The sequence below is a fragment of the Rhinolophus sinicus genome, linkage group LG06, assembly GCF_036562045.2.
Source record: "Rhinolophus sinicus isolate RSC01 linkage group LG06, ASM3656204v1, whole genome shotgun sequence".
NCBI lineage: Eukaryota > Metazoa > Chordata > Mammalia > Chiroptera > Rhinolophidae > Rhinolophus > Rhinolophus sinicus.
Window position 1 is genome coordinate 145,006,666 of NC_133756.1, and position 20,491 is coordinate 145,027,156.

The following is a 20,491-nucleotide window of genomic DNA, read 5'->3' on the forward strand; positions in this document are numbered from 1 at the left end:
CAAAAGAACATTACAACATAACAGACACTTCAAATAATTATGTGACTGTCTCACAGGACTAAGGAAGGGTTCTAGGGAAAATTAATAATGTCCTTGAATATTATAGAGAAGTGACTCTCTTTTTGATTATAGTACAAAACTCAAATATGAAGTAAGGATGTCATAGTTTCATTAGAAAAATTATGCAAAAAACCCAAACACGTAATTTATTCTTGTTCTAAGAATTTACATATAGTTAAATAAATGTAAAAAGGCTTATTTAAAAAAATAATAACTTTCTAGGTCAACCTTCGTATTTTACAATGGAAATCCTATACTCTGCTAACCCATGTATTGAAAATAACAGGGTGTTTCTGGGTATTTAAAGGATCATTGTGTTTATAAAGATAGTGATAGAAGGAGTGTAGAGAAGTGTGTGTCTGTACACACACATGTGTGAGTGCATTATTTTTTTCTTTTACTTTTCTGTTTTTTTTAAACTTTGAAAAGGCAGTCTATATTAGGGTTACCTTGCCTTTTTTTTTCTTTTTCTTTTTTTTTTTTTGTAATTACACTCGGTGGTTTTCTAACTTCTTTACTTGTTAGGCAGTTATTTAGTTACTGGGAAGTAAAGCTTAAGATTTTGGCTTTTTTCCCCCTCCCATTTGATAACAAGTTAACCCCAGAATGTTTTGGCCAATGTTACGGGAAAATAACAATAAGTTTTATTTTTTAAAATGTCTTTGCTACTATAAAATAACACATATTTTCTAAAATAATGAAATACATCAATTTTACAAGTTGCAAAATAGACTTCAGCTTGGCAAATGGGTAGCCGCTCTTTGTTTTGAGAACTGAAAATTTGCTCTCAGTTGCTTTAGATGAAAATGTCAGTGGCTTACTGGTTTTTCCTATTGGGACCCTCATACAATTTTATTCCATTCATTTTTTCCTTTCAAAAACTGGACAATTACAGCCCTGTGGTTGACATTTTAAGCCTGTCACACATACATATTGTCTATATAATGCCAAACACTGGCTAGAATCGTTTTTTTCCACTGAATTAATTTTGTTAAAAAGTAATTTTGACCATTTGAGAGGCATAACATCATAACGTGTCGGTGGAGGAGGGTCCCGGGCCTTCCAACATCTTCCCTGCTGGGCAAGTCCGCTGCTGGTGCATTTTCAGTGCATGTGACTATGGGTCACGTGACCACCATTTCAGAAGATCTCCTGCTAGGCTATCTTGTCATCGATGGTTGTGTAATATGTTACTCCCCTCAAAACCGCTGAAGTAAGGAGGTTAATTCTTGGAGCAGTTCTCTCAGAACATACAAGGCCATAAACTCAAGTAAAATAAGAACAATACTGGGAATTCACAGACTGTGGTCTAGTTCTGACTCTGCCAATCTGGCTATATAATTTTGAACTAGTCAAAACTTCTTTGGGCCCCATTTTTCCCATCTGATAATTAAAGGATTGGGCCATTTGATTTTTAATATCCCTTTTAGAATATCAGTGGCCCCTCTCTCTCTCTCCTTGCTGTTTTTCTTTTCTACTTTCTCTCCCATGTGTGTATGCTCTTAAAATAGAAAGGTGTGTGTTGGTGAGGAAATTGAACCAGAATGGCTCATAATTGGCATTCTTCTCACAGCCCTGGCAACCCCTAGTAGTGCAACAGAAGAAACAGCTACCCAGAAAGAGCAATGGTTTGTGAATGGATGGCATGGGGAATATCCCCAAACGCCCAAAGAAGACTCTCATTCAACTGCAGGGACAGCTGGTAATGGATGGTTTCACAGCAAACTTGGGTGGAAACTTCCTTTTGGGTTAAATACTGAACATGGAGGATACTGAACAAAAAAGACATCGAAGGAATTTTTGCAAGGTGTTAAGCTTCCTTAATAAATTACACTGTGGTCAACACAGAGCCAAGCCTTCATAGCACATAACAAATTACCTGAACAGAAATGGATATTAGCACATAAAAGAGATGCAGACAATATATATGCAATAATATTGGGTATGTCACTTTCAGACTTAATTTTGGGCATCCCCTGGTGAGGGGATTATTTTGTAGCAGAGACCCTGATCTTATAAAATACTCCCTTTAGTTTTATAAAGGAATTTACTTTTTGATGTGGGTCTAGGATTTACAGCATGGTTCTATAATATACTTGGCTTGTTAGAAAGTGTTTGGTCAGAACCCCAGTGTTTGAACAAATGGAGCCAGACATTTTGAGAAAAATACCTGTTTGATGTCATTTGGCCCTTTTGTCATGTCTGTTTTGATATTTCTCCTTGAATGTGCAAGGTTTTTTCTTAGATTTACAAAAAAACAAACAAACAAACAAACAAAAAAACACACAAAAAAACAACACCTTCTCTACTCTTGAGTTGTGGGGTTGTGGAAATTGGACTCAAGTCTTGTCATCTCTAAGAACTTGACTCTGCAAGTTCCTATGCATGATTCCTCTGTCTGCATGACAGAAACATTGCAATGCATCCTGCCTTGTAAATAAATGTGAATTCCATCTTTTCACTTGGTATCAGTGAAAATTATCCCGATGTTTCCATTTGCAGTATAGAATATAATGCATGACGTCCTTGCAGTGTGTGGCAACTTCTGAATGCATTCCTGGCAGAGCAATGCAGTCAGTGACTGGCTATGGGTGCGGTTGGTTGTTGCTAAGCGGCTACTACTGTGATCTTCACTACCTGTACTTCTTCACTGGCACAGAGTGAAGCAAAAGCATGTGCTGCATTCTTATGTCATTTATACCATAAATCTCTTTGTTAGCGAGTAATGCTTCTAATGAGTTCCATTCATGCTTTTGAGATGAATGCCATTTACTTGCATGTTTTCTCATGGAAGCTGTTACCTGATTCCTTCTCTAAATCACTCGCAGCCTAATGTGCATTTCCCTGGGATGTGGTCTTGGAATGACATCATGTGCTTGGACTCTGACACTTCCTCCTTTTGTGGACGGTGGCAACAAGGTGTGGGTCAAGAACTACTTCTCCTTTCTCTTCATTTGATCTGTCTAGCTCATCTTTTATTCACTGGAGAAGTCATTAATGCTTTTGGTCCTCTAGTTCACATTCTGATTGCTAAGTGAATGAGCATGAATGAACCCATATCTGCTAAAACATTCTGCATTTATGCAACTTCCTGGCCCTGATGCCAGGGAGATGTTTTCATTGTCTCATCTAGAAAAAAAAGTCTTTTTTAAAAATCGGGTTATCTCTGGTCAAATGTCAACTAACACTTTGACAATTGCTTGAACTGCATGGTCACAACAGCCTCACCCCATGACAACCATCCAGATCATAGAATGACAACGCAGAGTCAAGAGGACAGTTCCTGGACTTATTTCTTCAACCCAATCTCACATCCAATGGGACCAGGTCATCAAACAGAAAAAACAATGGGTAATAGCCTCTGAGCTTTTTTTATATTATGTTTTTGAAAGCCACCAAATGGCTATTTTCCTAGAAATATGACCTTGGTTTTAGACCAGACTACTTTCCTAAGGACCCTGATTTTTCTTCAAAAATTAGTTTTCTTAGAAGGAGTGATTTGTACATTCATCTGAAGTCTTGGGCTGAGAGTGAATAATTTGTCAGGAGGATTAAAGAAGAATTAGTCCTAAGATTATGGGAGTGGAAGTCATTTCCTCTGAAAAAGGAGCAAAGACTTCTTTTCCAATTACTTCTAAGTGCAGGGTTTTTAAAAGAGTGAAGTGATGGATTCAATGACTATTTCCATTGTAGACCCAAAGATATAACTTATCTGTGGTAGAGAGATCTTACAGGTCAAAAATTGGTGAGTTACTCATTCTGAACAAGTAACGAAGAAGCTCAGAAATTTTTTTTGTATTCTTGCCACATTTAGAGAAAAATATGATACCCAGTGGCTTAAGATTTAGACCATTCGGCCCTCAGTAAGTGTTCGTGAATTTAATAAATGGACAAATTTTATACAGGCTGCAATCTCTGTTTTCTTAAACATCATTCTTATTTACCTATAGCATTCAAAAACAGAATTAAATGAGAGAGAGAGAGAGAGAGAGAGTTAAAAAAATATATTAGTTGTAGTGCTGCAAGAATGGAAGATTGTGATTTTACTTGACCAATTTTTATTTTTCAAAGCATTCTTCCTTTATCAGAACAAACGACAACTTCCCTTAGAGAATATGGAAGAGTTGGTGTCAGGTAGTGCCATTCTTTTCTCAGTCTTTACAAATCAAAGAATCCATGTTCCTTACTATTCCCATGAATAGTTACTCAAGTTTTGTTTTGTTTTGTTATTTAACAAGACGACTTGGTCATAGAAATTTAACATTCCAAAAAGGGAGATAAACCAAAAGAACCCATATGAGGATGTGAATTTTTATTCATGGCACTGAATATATAATCTGGATCCAAACTGCCAAGGAGCGGCATAACATGAACCTTACTGAGACGAGTACTAAGAGCACAGTGACGATGGCTCTTGGTAGTGAATTGAAAAGTTATCTCCAAACTGAATCCAACAGTTTCTATGGTTTCATTTCTTTAGAACACCCTAACTAACTCATACCAAAATATTAGTGATTAGATATCACCAGATATTGATGATTAGAATCTATACTGGTATTAAATATCTCCCAAATATGCAAGCCATTATGGAGACACAACAATGTACAATTCATGGTCCATGCTTCTAAGGAACTTAAAATTTAATTACAACAAGAAAACATTTAGCATCAAAATATATCTAACAATATGGGATAGCAAGTAATAGATACCAAATGAATGTCCACAATAGTAAACACCAAAGAAATTCAGAGAAAGGCGGATTGGATTTGGTTTTTGAAAAATGGGAAAAGAAACAAAAACTAGAGAGTCAGAGAAAGGAAGTCAGAGAAAGTTTTTGTGGGAAGAAAACTCATGTAAGGACAGCCATAAAGGAAGGAAAGCCAGTGAATGAATTTGTCAAAGTGAATGGATCCATTCGTCATAAAGTAAGGCGCATTTGAATGTCTAGGTTGTGGCCATCACATTGAGAGGCTGACATGTCACCTGCACACCCAGCATATATGTTTAGGCACATGGCTGCTGGAGCTCTGATGATATGCATGGTGGAAAACCAAGCCAGTAAAAGAACGTCAGAAGCAGTATTAAGTATCCATACTGATGAACAAATGGGATTCCATTAAATTGATGAATATATCAAGGGTGATACAATTGGCTCGCACCGTAGAATGGGTGATATACCTCGCGAAGGATTCCATTATACTTATAAAAGGGAAGATAAACAGGAGCGTCTTGAGACCGAGAACAGGCAGGACTTTTTCGGAGGGAGTATCCATTTGGGGTTTTGATTTGGGTTAGCTAGCCTTTCGTCTTTTTTTTAAAATCTGGAATAATATAGTCAGCCACATTTTGTCCTAGAAAGATCTTGATTTTCTTTTCTTTTTGTATGTAAAGTCTGCAGTGTAGAAGTGGGTGCCCAAATTTCAGTTTTTCCCTCTGGAGTCATCTGGAACTGATTAAATCTCTCCAGAGGCAGCAGTGTGGGCGGACTTGGAATTGGAGAGCCAGCAGTAGTGGTGGTGCTTATGGATGATTTGACCTTATTTCACAGTGTTATTTCAACAGAATTGATTGGTGATAGTTTTCTTTTTTAAAAAAAGCATTTATAAATATTTCAGTGAAATTTCTTTACCACTCAATATCGTGTGAGTTAAAATCCAAAGATACATCGTACTTGTGTTTATAGGAAGGCTGATTCATTGACATCCACTATGTCTTATTTCTTGCCCCTGAGTACTTCCTGTGGCCTCCACCTAGTTAGTACTGGATGATGAGTTTATGTTTTATTTGTACATTTACTTTATGAAGTGGAAGAAGACCAAATGAAGGAAAAGGGCTGTAAAAAACTTCTTTGGCCAGTTAAGGGTGTGTGTGACAAAATGGTGCCCGGACCACTACACTCTCTCTTTTCTCTGTGTGTTAGAGCCTATATATCTATAAGAAAGGCAATGTGTATGAAATGGGGCAAATTACACATAAGTTATGTTTCTCTCTTCAAGTTTTGGGAGGCACATCATATGCCCTTCCAGACTCAGCAGAAATAAACAAAAACTGTAGCTTTCATACAACTCAGCCCTTAAATGAAAGCCAGTTACGTCTTGTGATGTTCTTTTGAAGAAACCATAATTTATTCCAATTCTATAGACATGCCTCAATATGTGCTTTCTTTTATCTTCTCCCGGTTTGAATATAAGAATACTTTGGCTGTAGATCATAAACCACCCTCAAATAGCGGTTCAGGAAATCAAACAATAACACTGCTTTAATTCCTTCAGATATGGACTCCAGCCATAGTACCACACTTCAGCCATCTGCAGATCCAAACACAGGTTTGGTGGAAGACTTGAACAGGATAGGACCTCTTTCAATAACAACTCGTAAGGATAATGATGCTTAGCCCCTTTATTGACTCACATTCCTGCTTCAGCTCTTGCTCACATTGGCCCAGATTGAGAGCTTGGTGGTGGTATGGTGCATGTAGTGCTTCGTGGCTCAGCTCAGCCCAGAGTATCAAAGCTGTCTTCATTTCTATCTTTTCTTGGTGGGGTTCTTTACATCTGAGTTTGCCTTCATTCTTGGTGCTTTCCAGATTCAGTGACTTTTATATTTTAAAAAAACCAACAAAATAGGTTGTGGGCCTCCATTCAACTTGATTTTCCTTCCTTAAGTAATATATCAGTGACACCCAAGATGATGGCTAGGACAATGATGTCTCCGTTTTAACTGACCACCCCCTTTTGAGTCTTATGTTTTCTTTATCAAGGCAGAAGAGGGGTAAGACTAGTTTAGTGGGAAGACATTTGGGGTTTAGATAATCACAGACAATAGGGAAATCACATCAGCCCACAGGGGAGAGGGCAAGGCATGTTGTTGACAATTGACAAAGGTGGCAGGGCCCAGGGACATCTCTTTATGTCACTAAACATCTGGTAGAAGCAATGCTAAACTTCTAGTAGTTTTAATGTCTATTATACTCATATGTACAGAGCTATGCTAGACATCAGCCTAAAGCCATTCATAGTTTTTTGACAGAATATGAAAGAAATCCAGAATTATTATAAGAGGGCCTCACTTCACAGAGTCCTTCACGTGAACCCTTTAAGCAAAGGGAAAAAAAATCAGTAAATAGCACAGTGTTAAGCATCAAAGGAGATGCAGAGAAGCCGAAGAATGGTCCCTGCCAGTGGAAGGTCTTGTATTTCCACTTTACGTCCCTGTTGACTTTCGTTCCGATGTTGGGTTTGGGATTCGGTGAATGTCTCTCTCCTGGTTGTAACGTTTATCACTTGGTGGTGGACGTGGCTGATGGAGTGCTTGCCCCTGTAACTCAGAGGTCAGTACTTTTCTTAGAAGAACACAAAAGAAATTAATTCGAAACTGTCAACGTGATTTCAGATATGGGCAATGGTTCAACCTCAAATTGCATGTATGTCAGTGAGGGCCCTGTGTTTGCCCAGGCAAGCGTTTCCTGGCATTTCAGTGCAGTGATGAGAATCCCACCCACAGATAAGATCAAAAACCTAATAATAAAGTAAAATGGTAACTTTAATTTAATGTTCTTCAGGAGAGACTGAAGTATTTCCTCTTATAAACTTGATCTGAGTTACTTGAGCAAGTTATTCTAGATGAACTTCCTCCTCTTTTGTGATTCCAGGTATACTTCGCGCTGTCACGTGCTTTTCGTGTCGAGTAGTCACACTTCTCAACACACAGCTAAGTGCTCTTGATAGGAACGCTGGGAGTCAAACATGACTTTTTCTGTCTCATGTTCTCTGGTTTCCTGAGCAACTGGAAGCCATGCTACAATTGGGGCAGGATGATCTAGGGTAGACGAATTTTTCACTCAGGCTTCTCATTGGCACGTTACCTTTGTTGATTTTACTGGGGAAAAAAAGTAGTTTAGAAGCCAAGTAGGGACAAACGAGAATTCTGTTGTACATTTTTATCAACCAGAAGACAATGGCATGCACAAACCTTGGTATTCTTATGCATCTACCTGTCTGACACTCCTACTTGTATAGTTAGATCCTCCCTGTCCGCCGATAACAGGATTTGTTTCATGGCTTCAAATTAATGCTGGATTCATCCCTCCTTTAAACAGAACAGAGCCAAACTCAAAGGTTGGCTACATCACATGAAGGCTTGGAAGAAGATACAGACCATCCAATGACTCCTACTCCAACATCCAGCAGTAAGGATTGTAAAGCCCAGGTGGCTTCAGCTATTGAAAACAATAAATTATGGGTGTTTTTGCGGTGTCTTTGGTGGAGGTACATCAGTTGGCTGCTGTTATGCTGTTACTTCTGATCAGAAGGTGTGCTGGTGATGGTTCTCTGATTTTTCTGCTTTGTAGACCTCTTAGAAGCCATTTTACATTAAGTGTAAACTATATCTTAAAGGTCAGGTTTCTTAAACTCTAGAGTTAGATTGCTTATATATGATTTATAATTGGTATAAAGGTCTGAATTGTGTTACTGTGTTTTTCTTGCATTAATAATATTATTTTGCCATTTATACTCTGGACCATAAATCTACGGTGCTGGTGAGTAAGAAGCAGTGTCCTTCTGGCAAAGGAAAGAATAAAGCTTCAGGTCTTTGAAATTTGCATTGGCTATTTCAATTACAGGCAGCATAATTTTACTTTTCAATTCAATGATATGTTTCCTCAACTTCACCAAAGGTGGGTCCAACTGAGTAAAAGCTCAAGATGATCTAGTACATGAGTTGACGTCAACATCAGAGTTGTAGTGGCATAAACCTTATTTTAATAACCCAGGCAGGTGTTACAGCAAATGCTTCTTCTGGGTATTAGGATCATCAAAACCTCTTCTGTTGAGTGGTGTCCAGGTGGTGTCAATTGCAAAATACTAATTCTGTGCAACAGTGTAACAAATCACACAGTCTTTTACTCTGTGTTCATGAATAACAAGTGGAAAGCTTTTGCAGCAATTGCACGTTCTAAAGATAAGCACACAATGGATGGTGGTCTTACAAATGTGGGTTTATCACTGATTCCACTTCCACACAGATAGGAATGATGAAGGAGGTGAAAATCTTCCCGAAGACTCAACTGCTTCAGAGGAAGGCTATAGTCCTCATTCTCCAGACACAAACGAGTATAGGACCCTCATCCCAGTGACTCCTGCTAACACTGGGTCCCCTGGCGTTTCTGAAGTTACTGTTGTTGGAGAGTCCATCTCTAACGTTGATAGTTCCTTATCAGGTAATTTGCCCATTTGTTATCTGGTTTGCTTTCTGTATGTGGAGAAACAACATATACTTTCATGTTACAGGGGACAGTTTCTGTGTAGGCTGTGGTTAGACTGATTTGTGACATGAGAATGGGTTTTAGCTTGTCATAATTCTAGTGCAAGGAAACTTAGATTTATTTTAGACCAAGAATGCTTTCATTTGCTGGTGTAATTTTCATTTCATTTTGTGATTTGATTGTTATGGTAGAATTTCTTTCTTTGCCTTATTCCTGATTTTGTGATAGATTATGTTAAACCATAGGAAATTGATATTTTTGTAGGTCAAAGAAGTTCAATATTAGCAATTTCATTTGCTTCATCTAATATATGTTGCCTGGTTAGTAAGGTTTTACCCAACATGTGAATAGTTTCCATATACTAATATCTTTGCTCTGAAATTATTATCTTTTATTGGTGATGGATTGGTGAATTTTGCTTTCGGTGAAGGGCTTATGGATGAACCTCTCTAGTTATGATGCACACTTAAAGCTTTATGATGTAATCTACTACTAATGACTAGGCACTATTGCTCTTGTAACGGCAAAGAGGTGACTGAAGATGACTTATTTGATTGAGTTGGACATGCACCTAGAATGAGAGTGAGACTTTCCTTCTCAAATATTTCTACTTTTCTTTGTTTTTCCGTTCGCATTAAGAAAATAACATTGAAGAAGAGGAAACTGGAAAATACCTACTCTGGCTAAGAAAGTAAAATCGGATTCTTTCCTGGTGCCAGTTCTTCAAATACTTCTTACCACTCACCTACTGAGGCATATTAAGGACTAATGATTTTAAAGATAGAGTAGTCCCCCCTTTATCTGTGGCTTTGCTCTCCATGGTTTCAGTTACCCGTGGTCAACTGTGGTCTGAAAATAATAAATGGAAAATTCCAGAAATAAACAATTTATACGTTTTAAACGGTGCGCCATTTGTAGTAGCTTGATGAAATCTCATGCCATTCGGCTCCGTCCTGCCAGGGATAGGAATCATCCCTTTATCCAGTGTGTCCACCTGTACATGCTACCCACCCCTTAGTCACTTAGCAGTCATTTTGATTATTAGATTGACTGTCGTGGTATTTCAGTGCTTGTGTTCAAGTTACCCGTATTTTACTTAATGCCACAGTCCCATAACTTTTATTATAGTATATTGTTATAATTGTCCTATTTTATTATTAGTTATTGCTGTTAATTTCTTGTTGTGCCTAATTTATAAATTAAACTTTATCATAGGCATGTGTGAATAGGAAAAAAACAGTATATATAGGGTTCAGTGCTGTTTTCAGGCATCCACTGGGGGTCATGGAACATATCCCCTGTGGACAAAGAGGGATAACTATACGTACTTGTTTTTTGTAGCATACATTCTTTCCCTTCCCTCCCCCCCCAAAAAAAGAAGTTTTGTGAGAACCCAATATATAAAAGAGATGACAGCTGCGATGCTCTGACTGATGTGGTGACAGAAAACCCAGAATGCCACACGTGTGGCCTCTTTTCTCTTGGCTGCCCACCCTCGGGCATCAAGGAAAACAGTTTTAAAAAATACTAACCTTGGCAATATCGGCGCAACAGAGCCCCTTACACCTTTTGGTTCTTTATTCACATGGTTCTGCCCTCAGTTATCAAAAATTCCAAGTAGCACTGTCAGTATTCTTCTGGAGAAATAAATCTTAGAACACTGCCTAATTTCCCTCGGCAAAATAAGGCCTGTTATGCAATCTAATGAATTTAAATTTTAAATGGAAATATTAATAGTTACAATAGCCTATTTGTTAATAAATAAAATGCTTTCTACAAAATTGATATTCATATAAGCTGATTCCTTACATATACAGTGGTGGTACAGATTTTCTATGGTTCTCCATGGATTAAATGATTAGTAAGTGATCTGACTCTCATCCTTGGTTTTCTTCCAAAACATTCAGATAAGTGCTCATTTCTCTCCAAACATTTTTCTCAGTCTTTGTGCTAATGTTAAAAACTAAAACATTTGGAATTACAGTGGTGGTGGTGATGGTGCTGGTGATGGTGCTGGTGGTGATGGTGATAATGATACTGGGGGTATTAGTGTCAGTAATTCAGCAAATGCTGTTTTCTGTTATTCTAACCATCAGCTGAGGAACAAAGCAACCTGTCTCTTCTATACAATTACATGAGAGATTACACGTCACTTACCTCCACTTTATGGGAAATAGTGATGATCAGATTATTGAATATTTCTTATATGTACCTTCATAATGGGTGACTATAGCCATTTTACAAAACCATTGTCCTGTTTTGTTTTAAGATTCCAGTATAGTTTTGGAAATGTGTGGGGAGGAGGGAGAAGACCGAGAATTTCCATATGCTAATCCAAGATCTGACCTGTAGATCCAGACTTTAGCAATTTATGAACTTGTCTCAATATAAAGCCTTTTGGTGGTGGATGGTTGAGAAGATGGATTATATTAACTCTTGATGTGGAAAATGCAGATTTCATGTTTTCCAAAATATTACTATTGGAAATGTATTCTAATAACAAGGTATACATTGGTCCCATGTTAGCTATCATCTCCCCATTTCTTTTTCACTTAGTTTCAGACTCTCTTTCTCAAAATAAGCAGTTGACTTTTCTCTTCAAATCTTTATATAATTCAACCCCAAAAACCTTATTGCACCCCAAAATCTTTTTCTATTTCCTGCCTAACAGAAATCCTTTAAATGTCTCATGCCCTAGGCCACAGAGATACTCATTCTCAATGATCACATGTGTCATAATCTAAAGCATACAGTCCTTATTTCAAAGATACAATATCAAATCCCAACCTCAGACCTATGAAGACATCATAATGTTTTTGTCAGAGTGTTGCAGTTATTGGGTTTCTACCAAAGCCATACTTCCTATGGTTATTCTTGACTAACCATGCTGTCCCCGTTTCCTTAATTTTGATTCAAGTTCTAGCCCACTCATCAGTGGATTAAGCAATGAATAGTAATTAATCTTGTGGGCCCATTCAAGGCTCCTTTGCTGTCATTTTGGTTACTTTTAAAAGACTACACTTTGTGATGGCTTCCATGGAAAGGCAAACGTGAGGAAATGCAGATGGCAGTGTAACTGGAATACACAGTCCTGAACCTCCTTTATTTGTCCCTTACAGAAGACCATGACTCATCCTCTGACCCCAGCGGGAAGGGCCACACCACTCAGGGATCTGAAGCAGCTGGTAAGTTTCAGCTGCTTTAGTCATTTGCTATCATCACTGCTGATTGTTAATGACGTATGAGTCAGTGTCACCGGAAAAGTGGTTCTCAAACTTTCTTCGCATGCATCCCCATCATGGGGAGGGATTATTAAGTCACATCAACGGACTCCATCCTTCAAGTTCCTGATTCTGTAGATCTGGGGTAGAGCCTGAGCATTTGTATTTCTAATAAGTCCCCTGATACTGCTTGGGACAAGCACTGCACTTTGACAACTACTGATTTGGAGAAATTCCTCCATCTGAAAAGATCAGGAAGAATTCAAGCAGGGTCTCAATGGAACATTGCATTACACCGAGTGACGAAGACCACGGGTTTGGGAGTAAACATGGCCTGGGTTTGATCCCAGCTCCTCCACATACGAGCTGGGGAAAGTGCTTAGCGGATCCAAGACTCAATGTCCTAACCAATAAAATTGGGATAATAATTAATTGTCACAGAACATCGTTTTAAAGACTAACTGATAGAATACAAGAAAAGCATTTAGCATAACTCCCAGCACATGGCGTAATAGGTAGCATTATTCAGAATTTACTGTGTGCCAGTGGCATTGTTCTAAATAAACACTTTATAGGTCTTAGCCTGGACCATATGAAACTGCCATTTCTCTAGGTCAATAATTATGAGTGATTTCATGTTTCACCAATTTTTAACTCATTTACTCAGCCTACAAACCCGGAGACCTATGTGAGTACTATTATTATCCCAGTGTTACAGATGAGGAAACTAAGGCTCAGAGAGACTAAGTAATTTGGCTGAGTTGATGTGACTGGTGAGTTGAGGGTGGGGTCAGCTTTAAAGCCCAGGGGTCTCGTATCGCCTGTCATGAGCACAGTCTGGAGAAAGCATTCTGTAATGGTCATAACTACCGCCAGGCGTGCATTATTAAATGGTTCCTGTTTGCTGTGACTCAGGTCACACCCATGGAAACATTACTCTAGGCGGCAAACTTCTGACATGAGGCGAGTTTACATGTGACCGCAGACGCTGGGGCTACAGAAAGGCTATATTGGTGTTGTCTTACCGTGATCTCCCTGAGATCACCAGTTCAGATGACCCCATGCAAGCCTGGTCATCCACATGAACTACTGTCCTCTCCTTCATGACTACGTCGGAAGTTGGGTTCCTTCTAGGCTTAAAGGGACATACACTCCAAGCAAAATGAAGATGGATATTTACATGGTGGTTTCAGTAATAACCTTTTAAATAAAGAGAACAAAGATGTGTGTGTGTGGGGGGGTTCATTATAAATCCTTCTAAAATCAAGACAGAAGTCCCAGGCTCTCTGGGGACCTTGGGTGGGGCATTTAGCCTGTCTCAGCCTCAATCTCCTTATTAGAAAAAAGGAGATCCAAACACCAGCCTCAGTTACCTCCTAGAGTTCTTGTGAAGAATATGAGCTATTGGGAATACTAACGTATTTTGGAAATGATAGGGAGTTCTTACCAAAAGACGATGCTCTCTAAAATCAAGAGACCCCAGCTGGGCCAAGTGTGGTCCTTGGATCAGCGGCACGAATTTCACCTCGGGGCTGGTTGGAAATGCAGACTCCCCATCCATTTCAGACCTACTGAATCAAGACATGCACTTTGACTAGCCCTTCCCACTCCACTAGGTGGCTTGTATATACATTCAAGTTTGAGAAGCACTGTCCCGGGCTGTTTTTTTTCACAGTTGAAACCAGCTGAATTATTTCTGTGCACATGTCTCCGATGGGATCCCATCTCCCAACTGCTGCGTCAAGTGTCCCTCTTTGCAGAACTTGCTTTTCCAGCCAGCCCTACCCTGGCTGGATTTGCAGACCTTTAGGCGAGGCGAGACCTGCTGTATCTCATCCATCTTCTTGGCTTTTGCTTGAAGTGAGAATCAGGTGGGCGGGAGCGGTCTCTTTTGTTTGACTCCTGTGCAGGTGTCTATTGTTCAAATGGGAGGTTTCATCTAGTTGTACACACACCCAGATCTTTCCTTGCTAGGAGCACTTTTTTGGAAAACCAAAATAAGGATTTTATGATCCAGGAATGGCCTCTCTTTCAAATATCAAAGGCTGCTGTGAATCAGGGAAAGACCAGCGAGAGTGACTGTACGTCTGAGGGGGTTTCCATGGCCAGAGATCTCCAGTTACGATGGCCAATATCCCATGACCTGTGCAGGTGAAGGCCTGACAATGACCAAGGGCTCTGGTAAGCAGAGCAAGTGCCTTGGACTCCTCCTGAGGTTTGTAAAGTGAGAGGCCACTGTCAAAATGGCACGAGGTATGTTGAAATGGCCAGACATCGTATGTAAGACTGTTTTGCTCCATTTCGAGTTTAACAAAAATGCTAAATTGCATAAACAGGAGCCATCCTGTCCAAAATAACCACCGTAATCAAGATTTCAATGTCTACCTTACATGGTCTAAAGTCTGACTCTCTTAGGAAAGGTTTTCATTTAAGGCCCAGCCATCTTCCTCCATTGGTTATCCAAGCAGACTGCCCTGTTTTTTTGTTCCGTTGGAGGGCTTTAGCATTCTGCAGTGGGTTCCCATTTGGTAGAGATAAACGCGTTCCTTTTAGTGGGATATTTTCAAGTTTTGTTTTAAAGCAGTAAAGGAAGTTTAAAAAACACACACACAAAGAGAAAAACAGCTTTCATTTGGGTGAATCTCTTCATAAAATGTCTAAGTAGTTTCTTTTAAAACACAGTTCCTCCCTCATTTTGATAAGATGCCTGCTCTGCTTTGGGGATTCTTTGTCTTGCGATGCTTCCTTCCAGCTTGAGATTTTTTTGTTGTTGTTCCTTATTTTGTTTTGCAGCACTAGAAAATATACATTCTTCACAAATAAAGCATGTTTCAGTAATACAGAGGGTGCCGAAAAAAATGTATACACGTTTTAAGAAAGGAAAAAACTGTATTAAAATTGTAATAATATATACCAAAAACAAAAGATGAATGCAAGTCATGTGTACACATTTTGTTCGGCATCCTCCGTATATTAGCGGGGACTCTAACAGGGTGATTTTTCATAGGTAGAAAGGTCCATGGCCCCACCAAGCCCTTATTATATTTATGTTTCCTTTTACTATGACATTGGATGTGTTTTTTATATTTACTTCAGACTTTCTGGCATGTGAATCCCCTAGGGATCTTGTTACAATGAAGATTCCGATTTGGCAGCTTTGAGGTGAGGCCTGAGACTCTGTTCCCAGCAACCTCCCGTGTGACGCTTACGCTGCTGGTCCAGGGACCCCACTTTGAGAAGAAAGGTCGTAAATTAAAAAAGGAAAATAACTACACGCAATTACCATTCTTGTGTACTTCTTTAAACCTCTGTGAAATCATGATAAAGTAGATTTTTATTACCCTACTTACGAGTGAGAAAACCGAGATGTGGAGAGGGCAACCTACCCAACAGATGTTGTGAGCAAGAGGCGGAGGTGGGACGGAAACCCAGGCCTGTGTTGCTCTACAGCCCTGCACGTGGCTACTGCTGAAAATTCTCATGTGCAAATCTTAGCCTGAATCAAACTGAACTTTTCAAGGGAGATAACTTACTTGGAACACTTTATATATGTCTGGGCTGGAATCTATAAATAGCTTTGCAATGCTGCAGGACACAGAGGCTGGCCCTGTGTGCTGCTCTGTAAGCCAGGTTACGCGTTCCTAACTTTGGTTGAGAGGTGTTGTTTTTCCCCTTAGGACACTCAAGTGGGAGTCAAGCTGGGGCCAACACGACCTCTAGTCCTATGAGGAAACCTCAAATTCCAGGTGAGTTTCAAGCTGTGGGAAAAAAAAGAAAGATGCTAAAAGCAGGTCTCACCGAATGTTCCAGAAAGGAAGAACCAACCACATTCTCCTAAATGTCCACACTGAACCTAATTGTTGCTTTTTATAAGCCAAAGATAAATGAAAACATTACAGTCTCTTGATAAGAAAAGATGGAACATTCTTTTTTTCCTGAGTTCCATAGATTGGCTGAGTTTACATTCAGACTTGTCCCTGGTCTGTCCCAAAGAAGTGCCATGAGAGTTACTAAAGCTTCCTTCCCAGGGGACTCCATGTCATCCCCAGATCCTCCTATCCTAGACCAGTTTCCCCTTTATTTCTGGGGTTTGGGGTGAAATGTATAATTTTTCTCTCACATTGCAGACAGTATGTTTGGTGGAGTGAAAACATTCTTCTGGTCCTCAACCTACTTTTTCTCAAGGGACAGTCTTCATAATTTATATAGAAGGACATTTCAGACAGTGTTACATGTGTGGTGAGGAGCCTGGGACATGTGGCTTCCCTGAACGTCAAGATTTAAGACATTTGAAGCAAATTCTTCATTTGACTAGGGCTCACAATTGAGTATTTGTAGAGGGGGAGTACAAAAAAGGAAAGGTTTTCCTAGGGTTGTAAATTATCCTTTCAACGCTCCCCTTTTCAGAGGCCTTTAAACTGAGTCTCCCATGGGGCAAAAGAAGAATGTGGCGTGTGCCCCCCAGCTTGGGCATAGCTGGAGGCAGAGCATGTGGAGAGGGAGTGGGCTGCCAGGAAGGAAGGGGGTGGGAGGGATGTAATTTTCTATAATTAGACAGCAGGATGCTTCTCAGCCCTAGTGAGCGTGAATGGGGGGCACCTCAGAGCTAGAGACCCGAGAAAGAACAGAAATGCTTCCCTCCTTTGGCCTCCCTTCCTCCTGACTTGACCTCACTCCCCAAACTCCCCTAACCAGGTAGAGGTCAGGCAAAGGCAGTACTGAGCAGGAAATCAGAGGAGAACCAAGACTCTCAAAGAGGAGAGACAATGAACGACTGCCCCTCTTTCTTATTTCTTAAGCGCTACTTCATTGCACAGATATACAACCCACTTGGCAACTGAATTTATTCAAGTTGTCAAGTCATGTTTTAGTCCTATTAAAGCTTGATTTAAAAACGTGTATAACATTTTATTAGTCTACATGACACATTAATGATTGGAAACATTTTAGAAAATACAGCTAAACAAAAGCACAGAAATGTAAATGACTTAGTATCTACCTCACCATCCAGAAATACCATGGTTACTATTTTCATATATGTCTTTCCTGTCATTTTTCAATGTAATTTATAAACAAAAATATAATTATACCATACATGCTCTTTAGTGAACTATTCTTCTTAACTGGTTGGCCACAGCTTTCCAATGACACAATGGGTGTACCCTAATTTATTCAATTGCATCCTCACTGTTGGATATAAAGTCTCCAACTTTTACTATTATAAATAGCACAGTAATGAACATCTTCGTAGTGAATTCTGAGGTCCTATAAATTCTAGGTCTGCTAGATCAGAAGCCTGTGCATTTTGAAGGCTTTTGACAAATTTTACCAAATGACCTCCCTCCTCAACCCCCCTCTTGAATAGGCACAGTTCCAGCCCTCAACAGGAGTGTCCTTTTGCCCATTTACTTGTATGTAGTCTCAGTCTTTGTTCCTTAATAAAATATAGGGCAGATGTTCTTATATAGGAAAGGAATGTTTCCTTCATGGGAGCCACAAGTTTCCTTTAGTCTACTTAATACTATTGCACCAAATGCATCTACAAGTTTCAACAGGTTATTCTCCACGTTTTTGGAGACATGTTTCTCCTGGAGGGACTTGGAAATCCTGACTGATGATGAGAGATTTAAACAAGAGGCCTGTTGGACAAATACATAGAACAAAATCGTTCTTCCAGTATTCTCTGCATCCTGGCTGGGTTATTTGGCTGGACTCATCCATAGTACTGACGGTGGTTCGTGTTTGGACCATGTCAGGTTCATAAAGTGCATTTTTGTTTTCACAACGTGTATTTCCCAAGTTCACAGTGTCTTTTGGTTCACTCACACCAGAATGGCTGATCATCTTGGCATCCCTTCTGGCCCTGGCTTTGATTCTCGCCGTCTGCATCGCTGTCAACAGTAGAAGAAGGTAAGGGCTCCTCAGCGCCTTCCACTTTGAAGGGGCTTCATTTAAACTTAGGCTGTATGTCCCTGCTGCTCAGAGTGTAGCTCCTGGAACCCATAGCTTCGGCACCCTGGGGGCTTGTTAGAAATGCTGACTCTCACCCCAGACTGCCTGTATCCTGGTCTGTTTTGACAAGATCTTAGAGATTCATGTGCATGGTACAGTTTCGCAAGCCCTGTTCTGGCACGTTCTTTAGAGAAAGGAAACACCGGGATTATATGGACCGACACTTTTAAATAGTGGTTGACTCTCTTGGGGTTCTTAATTATTTTGAGGTTAAACCCACAGAGACTCTTTTTTTATGAAAGTTACGACATATCTCACCAGGAAGGCATAAAAGTATGTACTCATTAATTGATGCATTAAATAAATATTTATTAAGTGCATTCACAATGCACCACATAAAGATTCAGGGACTGGTCCTCTGTCGGAGGCCCATGGGACTTTCTAGAACCCTTACTTAAAACAGGTATTGAGTTCGTGTGTTTGTTTGGTGTGTTCTAAGGACACTATTTTCTGTTTTCTGAAAGCTGCAGTTGAAAGGATTCAAATTACGGCTAAGGAGAGCTCCCTGACAGTGAGGTCTATGAAACAATGAATACCTTCCCTTGCACAAAGCTGAGGAAAGACAGTGAACTCCCTAGAACTGGCATGGGAGCTGCTTTTGTATCCTCAAAGGTCCCTCTCTTTCCCTACCTCAACCAAGACTTATTGTTGCAGAAGTTATGTAAATAACACGTCCCTGGTTGAGCGGTGACAAGGCTCCAGAAATAACGCCACCTAAAGTGAAGTGAAGGAAAATAGTAATTTTAGTGACAGAGAAAATGAACTTGGACAGGGTTATTCCATAAGTGTAAGTCTAAATTTCCTGCTTAAGATGCTTTAAAAATGCATTTTTTTTCTGAGCATATGCACAAGAACATTAAACCTTTTGTAAGTGTCTCCTGAGATTTCTTCTTATAAGGTAGAAGAATCTTATTTCCAAGTTGGGCCACCTTTATTGTATTACTAGATCATTTAACAGGCAAGAAAATGCCCCCTCAGTTTAGGAAAAGACCTGGAGAAAATTAAAGAATCTTATTTGTTGGCTTTCGGAAAGCAACAAATACCTAATTCCGTTGTTGTGTACAGCCTGTGCAGTATCTCTAATTATATGAGGAAATCAAATAATGCCATCTTATACTGGTACAAGTTAATAAAAATGCTATGTTAAAGTCAAATAGCTTTGTTGCTACCTGTACCTTTGAGGGCATAATAAAAAAAAATTAGTCATCATAGCTGATACTGTATAAGGAACAAAAACTAGGAAAGAAAATCTGAAAGACCTCCTAGAAGTCTTCTATGACTAAATGGAAAGAGATTTTTTTTTTCAGTTGAATTTAAATAATGTGACTTGAGGGAGCCCTTACAAAGAGTCTTTATACTTTCCCCCAGCTTCCTTGTTTTCTCTTAGATTACTTTTGCTCAGTTAAATACAGATTTCCTATTGTTGGAAATCACTCCTTTTGTTTCAGGCCATAGAATGCACACATACAGTCATGAGCTGTGCACGTCACCATAGAAACGTTGGCCCCTGATGCTGTGACGCGGGGGAGACCCCCGAGACGCATCTCAGCTGTCCTGGAGAGCAGCTGGAGTCTGTGCAGTGTGGCTGGTTAGCTCACATGTCCGCTGCTCCCCATCATGTCAGCAGTAAAAAGGGGCCCCACTGCTGCGCGCTCCCCCGCTCCCCAAGACCAGCAGTCACCCTAGCAACCGGCAAACAGGGACCTGCGGGATCCAGCACAGCAACTATCTCACTGGGAAAGTAGCTGCCTGGACGCCGTAAATTACTATGTCCTGATCTGATAATCGAAAACAGATTTGCTACGCAGCTAAAGGGTAGTTAATGGCTTCACATGCCCTGTAATGTGCACTGTGCTTCTAAAGCCGCCAGCCATTTTCTAATCCTCTTAAAGGCAGGGGCCTTTGTGCTTTGAAGGGGCCTTTTAGAGAGATA

At 39.8% G+C, this 20,491-nt stretch overlaps 1 protein-coding gene across 16 annotated transcripts in view; it reads left to right on the top strand.

The window, feature by feature from the left end:
• The window catches only part of CD44 (CD44 molecule (IN blood group)), an 85,111-nt gene that overhangs the window by 60,100 nt on the left and 4,520 nt on the right, over positions 1–20,491 (top strand). For 4 of the 16 annotated variants that reach the window (XM_019738545.2, XM_019738546.2, XM_019738547.2 and 1 more), the window contains 8 exons: positions 1,634–1,762; positions 3,283–3,411; positions 6,333–6,434; positions 8,159–8,248; positions 9,086–9,280; positions 12,445–12,510; positions 16,224–16,292; positions 18,378–18,456. In XM_019738545.2, the coding sequence (XP_019594104.2) occupies positions 1,634–1,762; positions 3,283–3,411; positions 6,333–6,434; positions 8,159–8,248; positions 9,086–9,280; positions 12,445–12,510; positions 16,224–16,292; positions 18,378–18,456 (859 nt within the window). The remainder of the gene's footprint in view (positions 1–1,633; positions 1,763–3,282; positions 3,412–6,332; positions 6,435–8,158; positions 8,249–9,085; positions 9,281–12,444; positions 12,511–16,223; positions 16,293–18,377; positions 18,457–20,491) is intronic. The other 12 variants (XM_019738551.2, XM_074336203.1, XM_074336204.1 and 9 more) reach the window with 7 other exon arrangements.